The 14,525-nt window shown below is 45.1% G+C and overlaps 2 protein-coding genes across 19 annotated transcripts in view; both read right to left on the bottom strand.

Annotated features, from left to right (window-relative positions):
* Window positions 1-10,742, bottom strand: part of MAPK8IP3 (mitogen-activated protein kinase 8 interacting protein 3) — a 77,345-nt gene extending 66,603 nt beyond the window's left edge. For all 18 annotated transcript variants that reach the window (XM_075515478.1, XM_075515487.1, XM_075515486.1 and 15 more), the window contains exon 1: window positions 10,353-10,742. In XM_075515478.1, the coding sequence (XP_075371593.1) occupies window positions 10,353-10,670 (318 nt within the window). In that variant the 5' untranslated portion in view covers window positions 10,671-10,742. The remainder of the gene's footprint in view (window positions 1-10,352) is intronic.
* The window catches only part of TMEM204 (transmembrane protein 204), a 203,080-nt gene that overhangs the window by 15,017 nt on the left and 173,538 nt on the right, over window positions 1-14,525 (bottom strand). The window lies entirely within an intron of this gene.

Here is a 14,525-nt window from a genome sequence, read left to right as displayed (position 1 = left end):
AGGCACCTCTGCAATGAATACACCAAGGCCATACACGTTGAAAATATCCAATCATTAACAGATTAGTTAATTTTCCTGTTTTAAATTAGGATTTACAATCACTATCTACAATTATCTTTTGGGAGAAACTCGCCATGTGTCTGACAGGAAAACCTTTCCACAAAACACTACAGATGGAAGGGCAGGCAAGCCTGTTTTGATGCTGCTACCTTGCTTCCCCTCTCCAGGGGGATGAGCAGGTCTGCTCTAGCACTAAGAGGCAACTAGCGTTCACGCCACAAAGCAGAGTGGCTGAGGTTGGGATGGCCAAGCCCCAAGTAGAACAGGAAAGAAAAATAAGAGCCTGAAACTGTTTTTGTCAGACCCAGCTGAGCATCGCATCCTCCCTTAAGCAGGTCCCTTTGAATCAGGGCACTGGGAGACAAGGCAGACACCAGCAGCTGTCCATGACCAGTGGAGATCACATCACCATCCAGCTCAGGAGCAAAAGGTCCAATGCTTCCCATTGATACCTGAACTAAAGCAATCTGTCCTGCAAAGCAAGACACAGCTCCAAGGATATCATTCTGGACACCCTGCAGCCCAACAGACTGCAAAGTGAATTGCAGGCAAACACAATGCCACACCTGATACATCAATTTTGAAGGCTGACCACTTCCTTGCAGAGAAGAAGGGATTTTCTACCACAAAATACAGAAGAATGGCAGTGTTTGTCATGGCCCATGCGTGGCGTCCCTGGACATGCAGATTAGCTGTCAATCTTCCCGACATCAATGTGCAACCTCAGACTGATGGTCTATCTATTTGAAAGACTGGGCTAGAACTGAAATCACTGTTGATCGGGAAGCAGGCAGATGAAATGGCAGCCCTGCACAGATCTGCTGGTCCTCACACAGCAGTAAGCAAGGGCTGGACACAGTCAGCGTGACACAGACTGAGTCTATGAGGCTCACATGCACAAAGTAATGTAGTATTTGAGTACCATGGTGCAGTCTCCTGGAAATGCCAAGCAGCTTCCCACTGGAAAAGCAGGAGAGAGTCCAGTTGGCTGCTCAGACATCCCTTCACCACCTGAAGTCAATGGAGAGCAGCCACCGCCTGGCCAGCACTCCCCAGTGAGCTCCAGGACTATGTAGGAGAACTATGCAGGAGAAGATAAGAACAGGAACAGAGCAGTTCCTCTCCCCTGGAACACCCCACGCTTCCTCCCCAGAGGCATGAAAGGATCTAGCCTGCTACAGCTTGTCAGAAGCACCATGACAGCCAATGATGATGGAGATATGTACCATATTCATCCTCCTCAGCAGCCAAGAGGAAGAATGAAGGTGCCAGGGTGCCTCTGCTAGATGAAAGATTGCATCATTCTCAGAAAAGTGAAGAATGCCTAGGCATTTTTCTTGAAACTTCAGCCATCACAGTTATTTAAATACATTTGCAATGGTAGTAAGTCCTAACCTTCCCAGACCTTCTTGCCTTTTCTCTTACAATTCTACCTCCTAAAACCCCAATGCTAAGTTCTGCCTTCATATACATAGCACGTCCCAACAACATCCTTGAAAAATCCACCTGCAGAGCCATGAACAGAAAGTGACCACGAAGCAGCCTGCTTCATTTCATCAAAAGAAAAAAAAAAAAATTCTCATCAAAGCCCACTTGGGGATTACAATTTGACTTACGTGGGTAAACCTGTTGAGAGGAAACCTGGCCATAACCCCAGATCATCACCATCAACTAACATCCAGAATTATTATCTTGAATTGTTCTTTAAATAAAGTAACAGCTCATAGTGCTTGCTGAGATTAATTTTACTTTAAAGGTAATTTTTAGTAAAACACACTGATATTTATGAATAAGTGCCATAAGCTTGAGTGACATAAAGAGGATTTGTATGAAGGATCTGTGTTTGGATATAGATTTTTTTCTTCCAAGATTAGTGAGAATGAAGTAAGGTTACCAGATGGCAAGGGCTGATGGTCATTACGTTTGGAAAGCCTGATTCCTCATAAAGAAGTAATTTAGAAATACTTATCATATGGTCAGTTTCTACTGCCTGTTACAAATCAATTTTGTTAATTTAATAAAACCTGTAAATTGAAAAGTCTCCAAATTCATTTCATCTAATCAGTGTAGACTTCATTTATTAGAAAAACTCAGAATAACTGATCAAACGTTTTTAGCAAGTGGCTTTCCAGCAACTGTTTGTCCTATAACAACATCTCTAGTATGCTAAAAAAAATCTATAGTTTTTAAATTAAAAAAAGCATTCTGCACACAAACTTTTTATGGGGAGAAGATCAAAAAAGCAGAGGGAAGGAAAAGCTGCTTCTGCATTTCTAAGAGCATCTTTTCCTCTGCCTAACCCCAAAGCACTACATCTTGTACTTTAGCTCTTAGTCTGCATTTGATCCACCTCCATCAGACCAGCTTGGCTTCTCACCAGCAAGAGGATACATCTCTCTCCTGCATCTCAAAACCAGTGCTGACTAGGCCACCACCAAGACAGATCCCATGGGAGACGAGGTCCCGGGAACAGACCGGCACATTCTGCATCTTTCAGGACGCCACACTGCTGCCAGCCTGGGTTTCATCAGCGCTGTTGCCCCCGGTCTGCACCCTATCACGTGCCAACTCGCATTACTCCTAATGGAGTGATGCACAAAGAAGGAAGCAAATAAAAAAGGGCAGACTGCCATAATACTAAAATCATACTGTGGAGAGGGAGAGAGTGACTGCTGCTCCCCCGGTGTCATGTTGACAGGGGTAGGGGCAGGACAGGAATCAACCTAGACCTGCAGCAAATCCTCCTTCCACTTGCAGAGGCAGCTCTCGACCCTCACATCTGAGTAGAGAAAAGGCATCATTTAATTATTTCCCAGCAAATGCCCCTACTTCACCTTCAGGGGAAGGAAAGAATTATCTCTAACACTGTTATTTGTATTAACATTGATCCTAGTCCTGCATCAGCAGGCAAGCAACAGGATGTTAAATCTTTGACTTACAATCCTATTTAGTTTTATTGCTACGATTTTTTGTAAGGAAAGGCATGCTCAGAATCTAAAGATTACCATCCTTCACACAGTGGATGTGCTGATCGTAAGCCAAAGCACTGACTGGTTGTCACTATTGAGGATGGCAAGTAGGTTTATTTTGCCATTTAAGAGGGCAAGGAGAAAATTATAATTGTTACAACTAATGCTGTCTACTTAGATATGAATTTGAAACACAGGGGTCTCCAGAAACATTTGTTGTTGTTGCTTACTTTTTAAATATATGGAGTTAATTTTATTATCTTCAGTTGAGTTTTAATCATAATCTGCAATATTGTGATCAATTCTGAATCATGTTCAAGTGATATCACTGACAAAAGACATAGGAGAAAAATGAGAAAAGATGATTAATAGCCCAATGATTTAAGGTTTGTCTCACCCAGAAGACGTGCGATCACTTTACAGACACTCACACTTGTGTTGCTTTTTACTTCTGAACAACTAAATGGATACATTTTGGAACCTTACAGCAAGTAAGGAACCTTACAGCAAGGAAGAACGTATCATAAATATGAAATCTAACATTTGCATGCTCAGTAGAAAAAAAATCATTACAAATATCACAGTACTTTTCATGAAAATAAAGAATCTAGTTTCTCTGGGACCAACAACTTTTGTAAATCAAGACAATTGCAAAAGAGGACTCAAGGTAAATTGGAAGAACCCTCTAATAACGACACAGATTCTGCTGCTCATTCTGTTGGTGAAATTTGACAGTGCCTGCAGGCTCCAGGAATGGACGAAGAGGGTTCTGAAGAGTATAGAGACAGATCTTGGACATAGACGGCTGTGCAGTAAGACTGCATTTCATGTTTGCCAGTTACTTTCAACTGCACATGGTGGAAAGGATCCATGTGATAAGCAAAGCCTTTCTTTATCTGGTATCTGCTATTCCCAAATGCTTTTCTTCTTCAATGCGATGAGGTCACCATCAAGCTGCAGAAACTCCCATTAATCAGCTATTTGTGAGGTCAGGTTTCAGGGTGGGGAAACAGAAAGTGCCTTCCCAGGCTATGATTCATTTCACAGAGAAAAAAAATACAAGGCAGAAAGGGAAAAAGCGCTCACAGTGGAGAACACCAGAGGTTGGAGCTCAGAGCACCACTTTTATCACCCTTCCTCACCATCGTCTTAAAGGGAATTAGGGTACGAGGGATGGACAATATTTAAAGTATGCCTTAACAAACTGGAGGAAGGGGGTGATTTTCAAAAGCGTTTCTGTTGTTTGAGATGCAGATAGGAGCTAGTGAACTCGCAATATTGCCACCCAGCTGGAGAGCTCTTTAAGTACCTCAAGCCACACAGAAACCTCCAGCAACTACAGTCTGTGCCTCTCACAAAGGACCATCTCTTCCCAAAGCACTGCCCACTGATTTTCAAACAAAACACCAGGGGCATCTCCAACTATTACATAAAAATAAATACTGGTAAGTGAACGTGCTTATTGTGTAAAATAACAATGCAAATAGCAAGCCATAAAGAGGAAGCGATGGCCACAGCAACATGCCATCAGAAGACAGAGATGCTGCTTTTTTTTGGAAGCAGGAAAGGATGACACCCAGGTGTCCCTCGAACACAAGTCCCACAGTGGCAACGCCAGCAAAGGGCTTTTACGGTTCACATCCTTTTTGGGTCCTGCACCTGGGGAAGCACAACCCCCAGGCATCACTACATGCTGGGGCCACCCTGCTGGAAAGCAGCTTGGCAGAAAACCAGGGGTCCTGGTGGACACCAAGTTAAACATGAGCCGCCAATGTGTCCTTGCAGCAAAGAAGGCAAATGGAGTCCTTGGCTACGGCCAGCAGGTCGAAGAGGTGATCCTTCCCCTTTATTCAGCACTGGTGAGGCCACACCAAGGAGTGCTGTGGCCAGTGCTGGGCTCTCCGGTACAAGAGAGACAGGGACATACTGGAGAGAGTCCAGTGAAGGGCCACAAGGATGATGAAGGGACTGGAGCACCTGGAGAACAGAAGGCTCAGGGGGATCTCATCAATGTATATAAACATCTGAAGGGAAGGTGCAGAGAGGACAGAGCCAGGCTCTTTCCAGTGGTGCCCAGTGACAGGACAAGAGGCCATGGGCACAAACTGGAACACAGGAGGTTCCCTCTGAACGTCAGGAAACCTTTTTTCACTGTGAGGGTGACTGAGCACTGGCACAGGTTGTCCAGGGAGGTGGTGGAGTCTCCATCCTTGGAGATATTCAAATGCTGCTTGGACAGAGTCCTGGGCAATCTGCTCTGCGTGACCCTGCTTGAGCAGGGTGGTTGGACCAGAGGACCTCCAGAGATCCCTTCCAACCTCAACCAGTCTGTGATTCTGTGAAAGTACCCAGAGCACAGATACACCCATTGGGAAGCCCAGAAGATGACAACTCAAAAGAAAGCCCACTAGGAATGTCACACGCGGCAGCACACACTGCTTCAAGGGGTCCCTGCGCTGCCAAAGCTCACGTCACATCACTGGGCAGCTCTGAGCAACATTGTCCACCTCTCGGTCGGGTCCAACAGCAAGACAAGTCTTTGAGAAATGCAGCCTAGAAGGCTCTGCCACATGGTCGCATGCTGGCTCCTCGCTCCCAGAGCTGAGCAAAGGCCCAACCACGCTGACGCAGGCAGCGTCACCTGCCCTCCAATGCCTGCAGCCTAGAAACACACCTACCACCACAGGCAGAAGAGTCATCATTTAGAAACAACAGTCACATTTACTGAGAAAGAGGTTCCTTTAATCAATTTCCAATGGAGGTTGCTTCCAGGTGCTGGACTGCCGTAGTGCAGAACACAAACAATAAAAGCCTTTCACGAGGGGGTCAGACCTCCTAACCAGCACTGGGTACTTATCTCTATACCGTATGTATACGCATGTTAAATGAGCATCCATTTAAAAAATTCTAATGAGCATTAACTGATGTTGCAAATCAATCAACCAAGATCTTACTTTGCTATTAACGTACTTTTTGTTTCTTTGGACAGCCACCACCATTCCCTTGAGATGTATGAAATCTCACTGGAAGCAGTTTTCATGCGAGAGGTCAGAAGGCCACCTCCACACCTGGCAGAGATCCACCTTGCTTTTCTGACCTCCAAGAAGCAATGCTAACGTACACCAACCGGCCCCGTGCTTCTGTGCTTCGCATCTGTGAAAGCTTTTATGTTCATTTACATGTGCACATGAATCTTGGAATTAGTGCCCAAATGTGATGGACAATCTCTGCAGAAACCAGCATTTAGGGCACACAGTGGTGGTTTTCTTCAAGGGAAGAAGAGTCCAGAAGATTAGGAAAGCGCCTTAGATAAAACAAAATGTCTCATTAAGAGTGGACCCAATAAAGCTTGTTTTCCCTGGGAATTTCTGCTGGTGTCCCCTAGCCCTATCCCCATCCCAACTCTACCCCCACATGTCTTCTGAGCAGACACCAGAAAGACACAGCATTTCCACGGGCTAACAAGGGCTGGACCCACCTGCCCCAGACCCATGTGCCGACTGTCCTGCTGCCTGCTACTGACCTGCACGCTGGCAAGCTCTGCCTGTCTCTCCTCCAGGCAGGACCTTCACTTGGCCTTTCTCTCTTTTGCTTTTCACAAAAAAACCAACCAAACAAAAAACCAAAAAAAACAAACAACAAAAAAAACCACCTAGCTTTTTTTTTTTTTTTTTTTAACAGATATGGCTGAAAGTAGTCACCAGCTCCCTAAGTTATTGGGGGCAACTGCCTAACAGAGCGATCACACAGGCTTTATTTCCTTAAGAAATCAAGCTAAAAACAATACTTGGCCAGTAAAAATAAATAAATACCATGTGTTAGTATACACCATCACAAATACCAGGGCCACAAAGGTGGTAAATGGACTGGAGCATCTTTCATAGGAGAGGAGGCTGAGAGAGCTGGGGCTGTTCAGCCTGGAGAAGAGATGGCTCAGAGAGATCTTATCAGTGTGTTTCAGTACCTGCAGGGAGGGAGGATGAGGGAGCCAGAGGCAGCCAGACTCTTCTCTGGACAAGAGGCAATGGGCACAAATTAAACCACGTGAAATTCCATCTGCACACAAGGAAGCACTTTTTCACTGTGAGGGCGGTCAAACACTGCGACAGGTCACCCAGCGAGGCTGTAGAGTCTCCATCTGTGGAGGTGCTCAAACTCTGACCGGACACCGTCCTGGGCAACCTGCTCCAGCTGACCCCACCTGAGCAGGGGGTGTTGGACTAGATGATCTCAGGAGGTCCCTGCCAAACTAAACAAGGCTGTGATTCCTCGAAACATCATACCATGCAACCGATAATTACCCTATGTTCATACATAATAGGAAACAGAGGGAAGAAAACAAAAACACCGAAAATCTGGTGCAATCCCACATCTTCAGTAGCTTGGAGGTCACGGAAAACTGAAATGTTGTGTACTAAGCCCTGTAATCACAGAGACTGACAGCACCACCTCATTCCAAAGAACTTCTATTTTCAATCCATTTGCCCAGGTGCTTCTGCTGTCCTATTTTAGGACAAGTGGAAAATATGGAGTCACTCTGCAGCCCAAGTGTTTAGAAAATAAAGCAATAATTTGCTCTTGGCAAAGATTGTTTTAAAAGATAATATACAGAATCATCTTAGAGAAAGAGACAGAAGAGTACTAAGAAGGAAAGCTTTCCTTTACGGCATTTTAGTGGAAGGGAAATGAAAGTTTTTAGAAACAGTCCTAATTTAACAAAACGTACCTATAGAGTCTGTTTGTGCACAATTTCTGCATAAAGATGAAACAGCAAGATTTGATGGTTCTGCAGCAGCGGTAACAAGACAATACAATGCACACTTTTATGCCAGAGAACAATGCCCACTTGTGGTTTCAGTTACTTTGAAATTAATAAACTAATATAAAGTAATTTACTTGTTGTAATTAGCACTCATACGCAGAGAGGAATCAAGACTGGGGTCAAATCCTGTTCCCAGAGGAGGATCCTCCCACTTAAAAGTGAAGATCTCACCCCAAGACTCAAGGAACAGCACAAGGAGGCTGAATGGTGCTCGAGATGTGGGATGGACCTTCCCTGGTTACTATGGGCACCGCTACAGAACAGCAATCCACATTCTGGTGGGAAAAACATTTTTCTATTTTTTGATCATTTACAATTATCTGGTGGACAGCAGAATTCTCTGTAATACATAGATTTGCACCTCCTTAACATGTAATTTACTGCATAGTAAGCGGCATACGGGAAACAGGTGCAGATAAATAATGTACTTTCTTATATACAGAGGGAAATAACAGCCATATATTCCGTACGTGACGTTGTAACAGGGATTATGTAGAGGCAGAATACTTATTTGTTCTCATAAAAAGCACATTATCTATTCCTTTTTGGTAACAAGTCTCCTTGCAGACACTTTTTTCCCCATTTACATTGAGCTGTACATAAGGATGACAGAGTATCATCATCATCGGTGCTTTTGAAATCTCAGCAAACAGTATCCTGTGCTATGGTTCCTGAGTTTCCTTGCAGGGAATGTAACTGTTGTCACTACATTTGCTCCCAGAAAACACATCCTGCATCTAGTAAGTCAAGAACAGAAATCCACCCAAGTCCAAAGATGCAAGATCATTCTAACTGGACTGTTCCATTCCCCATTTGTAGTCCCCTTCTTTTTCCCCATAAATAGTGCACTTTTAAAAAATTTTATTTCTCAGAAGCGGCAAAATACTGTCTCTACACAATGTTTAATAAGTAAAGTCTCATGTATTCAGAATAATTTTTCAATCCCTACATGCATTCAAAAGAATTTTAAAAGATTATTTATTAGTCCATTAATACATAATTAAAACCCAGGACTAAAACTTTAATTGACTGGCTCTCACTTTCAGTATTAGTAATGGACCACAAGTGTCCTCCTCATGAAGTTACCAAGATTCTTGCACGCGATTATTAAGCAACAAGAACACGTCTGTGAAAATACTGCATGGGGCTTTACATGGTTCTCCAGTTCAAAAGCTATTTCATTAACTACCCCTTATCAGAACTTGACTCCTAAGTAAGACTACTGAATCTTAAATCTTCTGCTCTTTCTTAAGTCTAAAAGATGGAAAAAAACCCAGTTTTTAAGAAGTTGTGTAGTGAAACAAGGATGACATGGTGGTGATGGACTTTTTCCACCACCAATGCTTTATCCCAGTTCACAGACTATCACTTCAAGAGGCTAAACAGCAAAACCTAGGGTTCATAGTCCTCATTTATGGCTGTAAAGATGCTCTTGATTTCAGCAGGGACAGGCGCAGATGTAGGAAGAAGACAGAGTGCAGTCACCTCCCCTCTCTGTTTTGTCTACATCTGAGTCTTTGTAACCCAAGGATTTTCGTTCCTTTCCCTCAGAGGGGTTTGTTCTTCTCATGATCCACTTTCAAATCCCCCTTCCCAGCTGAGCAGCTCTGACATGGCTCTCATGGGAATGAATCCATACTTCAGGAAACTGCGGATGCTAACTTGGGAAAGTATTTTATTAAGGTTCAAGGTGTAGTTTTGGTAAAAACAAGTTTCAAAAATCAAATGCTATACTCTAAAGGTAATTTCTTGCTCCAACTAAATAGCTTACTGCTGACATTAAAAAAGCTGTATGGCGGCACCGAAATTATAAATTTTAAAAAGTATTTTTTAAGCCACAAATTGGCATAAATGTCAAGTCCTCTATGTGTTGTTGGCATTCCAAAGCGAATTCTTCAAATCCACAGGACTGCAGCTATTTTTGTTTAGTTTTTTTCTCTCCTGCTTTTACAGGGGCGGATCAGCCGCAGAGGCACCTGCCCGCCCGGCTCCACGGCGCTGCGGAAGGCGCCGGGCCGGGCCGGGCCGGGCCAGGCCAGGCCGTCCACCCCGCGGCCTGCCCGGGCCAGGGGAGAGGATCCCGCCGGGGGGGCAGGGGCAGGGGCAGCGGCAGCCCCGCCCCCCCCCGCAGGAGGGGACGCGTCTCGCAGGGCCCGGGCCCACACCCGCGCCGGCCGCCCGCGCTCCCCTTCTAGAAGCTACCGCCGGCCGCTGCCCCGGGACGCCCCCGCCGCCCCAGCCTCCCCGCCCCGCCCCGGGCCCGCCGTGAGGGCCCGGGGAGGAGGGGACCCGCCGGCGGCGGCGGCGGATCGAGGAGATGGAACCGAAGCCCGCGGGTAGGCGGCCCCGCCACAGGCCCGAGCCGCCCCCGCGGCCTCGCCCCGCCGGCCCCGCCGCACCCCCCACCGCGGGCCCTGCCGGCCCGTCAGCCGCAGCGGGGCCGCGGCGCGGTGTCCCCGCCCGGCGGGCGGCCAAGATGGTCGCGGGGCGGCGTCGCTCACCTCCTCGGCCTGCTTGCGCAGCGCCTTCTCCCGCTCGTACTGCGTGAGGAGCTGCTCGTTGTCCTCCCGCAGCAGCTCCAGCTCCACCTCGTGCTCCTGGTTGTCGGTGAGCACCGAGTCCAGGTTCTCCAGCACCGTCACCACCAGCGGCATCAGCTCCTTCACCACCTCCTCGTCGTAGCAGTGGATCAGCCGCTCGAACTCGCGGTAGATGCTGTTGGCGAGGCCCGAGACCCGCTCCGACATCACCGACCCCGAGCAATAATCGTCGCCCGGGTACCCCCCGACGCCGCCATCGTCCAGCTGGATCTCCAGCATCCTGCCGGCCCGACAGCCACCCGCTCTGCCACCCCGCGCCGCTCCCCTGCCGCTGCCGAGGCCGCCGCCGCCGCCGCCGCCGCCAGGCTCTGGCCGCCCCCGCCCCGCCCGCCGCGTCACGGGCCGCGGGGACCGGCCGGGGCGGAGCGCGGCGGCACCGCCCCGGGAGCCCGGAGCCGCCCCCGGGCGGTGACCGAGGGACGAGAGCAGGGGCCCTCGGGGCGGCCTGGCCGTTCCGCGCGCGGAGGTCCGTGGCCGTGCAGAGAGAGCAGCTCCCAGCACATCAACGCTTTTCCCACAGGGGAGACGCTAACCTCCTCCACGAACAGCACCTGCCCATCTGAACCTTCCTCCACGCGTGGCACAAGCCGCTCTGCTGTGGGGGTACACCAAGATGGAGCCCACCCGTGGCCAGTTTCTTCCCCAAGACCTATGGCCAGACAAAGGACGGCAGTGAAGTGTCAGCTGCACGTAGGGGCTCCAGGCAAGGCACGAGATCTACACGTGTCACACCCCAGCGCTGCAGAGCACCACGCAGCAGAGGTACCAAGAGCATGGACAAAATACAGTGAAGCTGCAAGTTGCGCTGCATGCTGGAAAGCCATCTTCTCTGGGACCCACGTTAAAGACTTAGCAAATCTAGCTCTGTGCTTTGGTCCGTTAGGTTCATCCTAACTGAAATCCAATCCCAAGTCTCCACATCCTGATCTGGACCCCAAAACCAAAGGATTCAGGGAAAATAAGTTGTCCCAGGCCTGGATACATTAACAAGCTACAAACTGGAGAGGTCTTCAAAGCAAATGGTCTGAAGGACACAAACAAGTCAATTCTTTCCTATTCACACTCTCAAATTCTCCATCATCTAACAAAAATGTAAGAAGCATTATCTAAACTTGATGTTGTTCAACCTGAGGCCTGATCTAGAAGGACTCTTTTGAGGGAGGGGGACAACTTCCAGCTAGAAGAGTGTTCGAACCTAATTTTGCAACACAATTATTAATGCAAAACCTCCAAACACCTTCAGACTTGCAAGTCTCTTACTAATATCTATGAAAATCAGGGCACTCCTTTGCTCCGTATATGCTAGTTGTTTCACTTTAGTTACTCAAATTATATTTCCAAGATAAGGCAGCTAGGAGACAAGGACCTATTCAGGCAGGGATGAATTGACAGATAAAACCAGAGGTCAAAACTGGCCATCTGAAGTCCTAAAAAAAATCCAGCACCTGAGCCCTTGAAAGTAGCAGCACAATCACAGAACTTCATCAATAGATTTCTATAAGCAGCAGCACACTCCCAGATACAGGAGGCAGACTCCAGCACCCACAGCTTATATTACAAAAGGCAAATCGATGCATACAATACTCATTTATGTAATACACTTGTACAGAGCCTAACAATGGCGTAGAAATGGGAAATAATGCTCCAAAATGCTTACGTTATCAGCATCTCCCAGTTCTCACTGCTGTGACAAGAACATTTCATTACATTGTTACTCATCTCGATGCCCTTTTGCAAAATATCCTTGTGAATAACCTACTTGTGAGGGATATCGCTTTTCATGTTCTTAGCTGAGAAAGTAGAGAGATTCTGAAATATCAAGGACATACTTTACTATTCTTAACAAAGAAAAGGCAAATAATTAAATTCTGTACATATATCTGAAATTCAAAAGCTTCTCATTTAGGCATCCTAATTAGAAATAAAAATGGTTTACAAGCTAGGTGAGTGATTTGCAGCATTGGAAGAAATAAGCATAGGTAAATGAGAAAAAGAGATTTATTCATTAGCCAAGCTGTTACTGCCTTAAAAAAAAAAAAATCAAGCCCTAAAAAATATTTTATTATATGCAAAATACCTTTTCAATCACCTTAAGATCAGAAATATTCAAATAAAGTATCTCTAAAGTTGTCTGAAGAATTATTTCTTTCCACTTTCAGGGGGTTTCCAACTAATTGAAATGTAAATCTAAACCAAAACTGTTAGAGGTTTATGGTGACAGTTGCCATTTCGAATTTTCTAAACAAAATATTTCAAAGTTACAGGGCAAATTTATGCGTAGAAAATATGGCCAAATCATTCTTCAAAAGTTAAAATTTCCTTTGTAGTACCCCAAATTCCACTCCTCTGGGACTCAACCACCTTTCACCAGTGTTTACTTTTGTCTCTTTTAGGGGTGCAGAACAGCCCCCGAGAACTCGTCAGCCAGGAAGAACGAATGGCCAAACTGATACTGCAGTAAGATTTCATATATTAGGGATGCATTTTTTCATCACGGGGGCAACACTTCAGCCTGAGCCTAACGAGCAGATGCAGGACTTCCTGCTAATTGTGTTCATTTGTGTTAGCTGCATATATATTAACACCCAGGAAACTACAGTGTGGTTACATTTCAGGTGCCATTCATCCAAGCGCAGCCTTACTTTTTCTTGCTCAGATTTCTACAAGTCAAGAATAGACACTTAAAAAAACCAATTACTGGACAACTTAGGTGTCTAGGTTCTTGGAACATACACGTTTTACTGTCCCTTTACAGTTACAGAGCTTCTCCTGAAGAAGCAATTCGTCTTTTGTACTGTGTTTTTAAAAAAATTAAAAGAAAACTGGCCAAAGAGGGGCTAAGAGAACTATACAGCCCATTCACTATAAGGAAACATTTTCAGTTTGGGTGGTAAAAGGAGGAACCAAACAACTGCTTAAATTAACAGCTTAAAACCAGAAATAAATAGGTTTTCAGATTTAGTATTGTTATTAAAAGCTGAAAAACTTGGATAAAAAAGACATACCTGTTTTACAACACCACTGAAATCTGCATTTTGCAATACAGCTTTATTTAGACTAAAACAAGATAATTTAACAAGTCTGGTTTTGTAGGCAAGCAATACTTTACAGCAGTAAAGAGTTGTTGGTATCTTTCTAGCTGCCTTTAAATAGTTTACACCACTAGAGTCCCAAATATTGGATTTTATTAGACAAACTGAACAAGCTGAAGTATATATAGTCTTTCTGAATTTCAACTGGGCAAGGCTACAACAAATAGTGTAAACACCGTGACAGAAAAAGGGAGATGCCCCAATGTTATATATGATTGTGTTTTCAGAGGAAAATTCAATAGTTCAATCACCTAGAATATCATCCCAGATATTAGTAGTTGTTATTAGGCATGGGGATAAAATCTGCATGATAGAAAACAACGTGGAACATTTTGCTCACAGATGAACTGAGACGCCCACTTGCATTTCTCCAGATGTATTATAAAACAAGTTTCCCTATCTAACACCACCAAATAAGCATATCCAATGTAACCTGCTGATGCTGGTGACTCATATTGTGCTCTAAACTTGAGAAAATGATGTTTAATCTGAATCTCCAACTTGCTTATTAAATATCTAGAAAAGAAATATCCACTAAACTGATATGCTAGTACTTATATGTAGCTATTTCCCCTGCATACATGCAATAAGTACTAAACCAGATAAATCCAATTGTTTTTTTAGACACTGTGTCAGATATAGGGAAGAAACATGTACTACTTTCAAATAGGTCCTCATTTAAAAAGATATAATAGTGTAATTCAGATGTCAAACTTCTTCTCGAAAAAAATTTTTTAAATTGCACAAATGAGTGTTTTTGTAAACAGTCCAGTTTAACATAGTTTTATATGGATTTAAATGTTCCTTTCATCAGAATTTATAGATAAATCTGTTGAGTTAGCAAGGGGGGGGGGGGGGGGATGAAATGGAAGATTGAAGTGAATTGCTTATTTTCACAGAAGAGAAACAAGATCATCCTGGTTATAATGAAATCAAAGAATTGCCCACAGTACCAACTGGAAAATGTTTCTGTAGCCCATGC

This window comes from Mycteria americana, chromosome 12 (genome assembly GCF_035582795.1).
Source record: "Mycteria americana isolate JAX WOST 10 ecotype Jacksonville Zoo and Gardens chromosome 12, USCA_MyAme_1.0, whole genome shotgun sequence".
NCBI lineage: Eukaryota > Metazoa > Chordata > Aves > Ciconiiformes > Ciconiidae > Mycteria > Mycteria americana.
The sequence above is the reverse complement of the archived record's forward strand: the minus strand, read 5'-3'. Positions and strand labels throughout refer to the sequence as shown.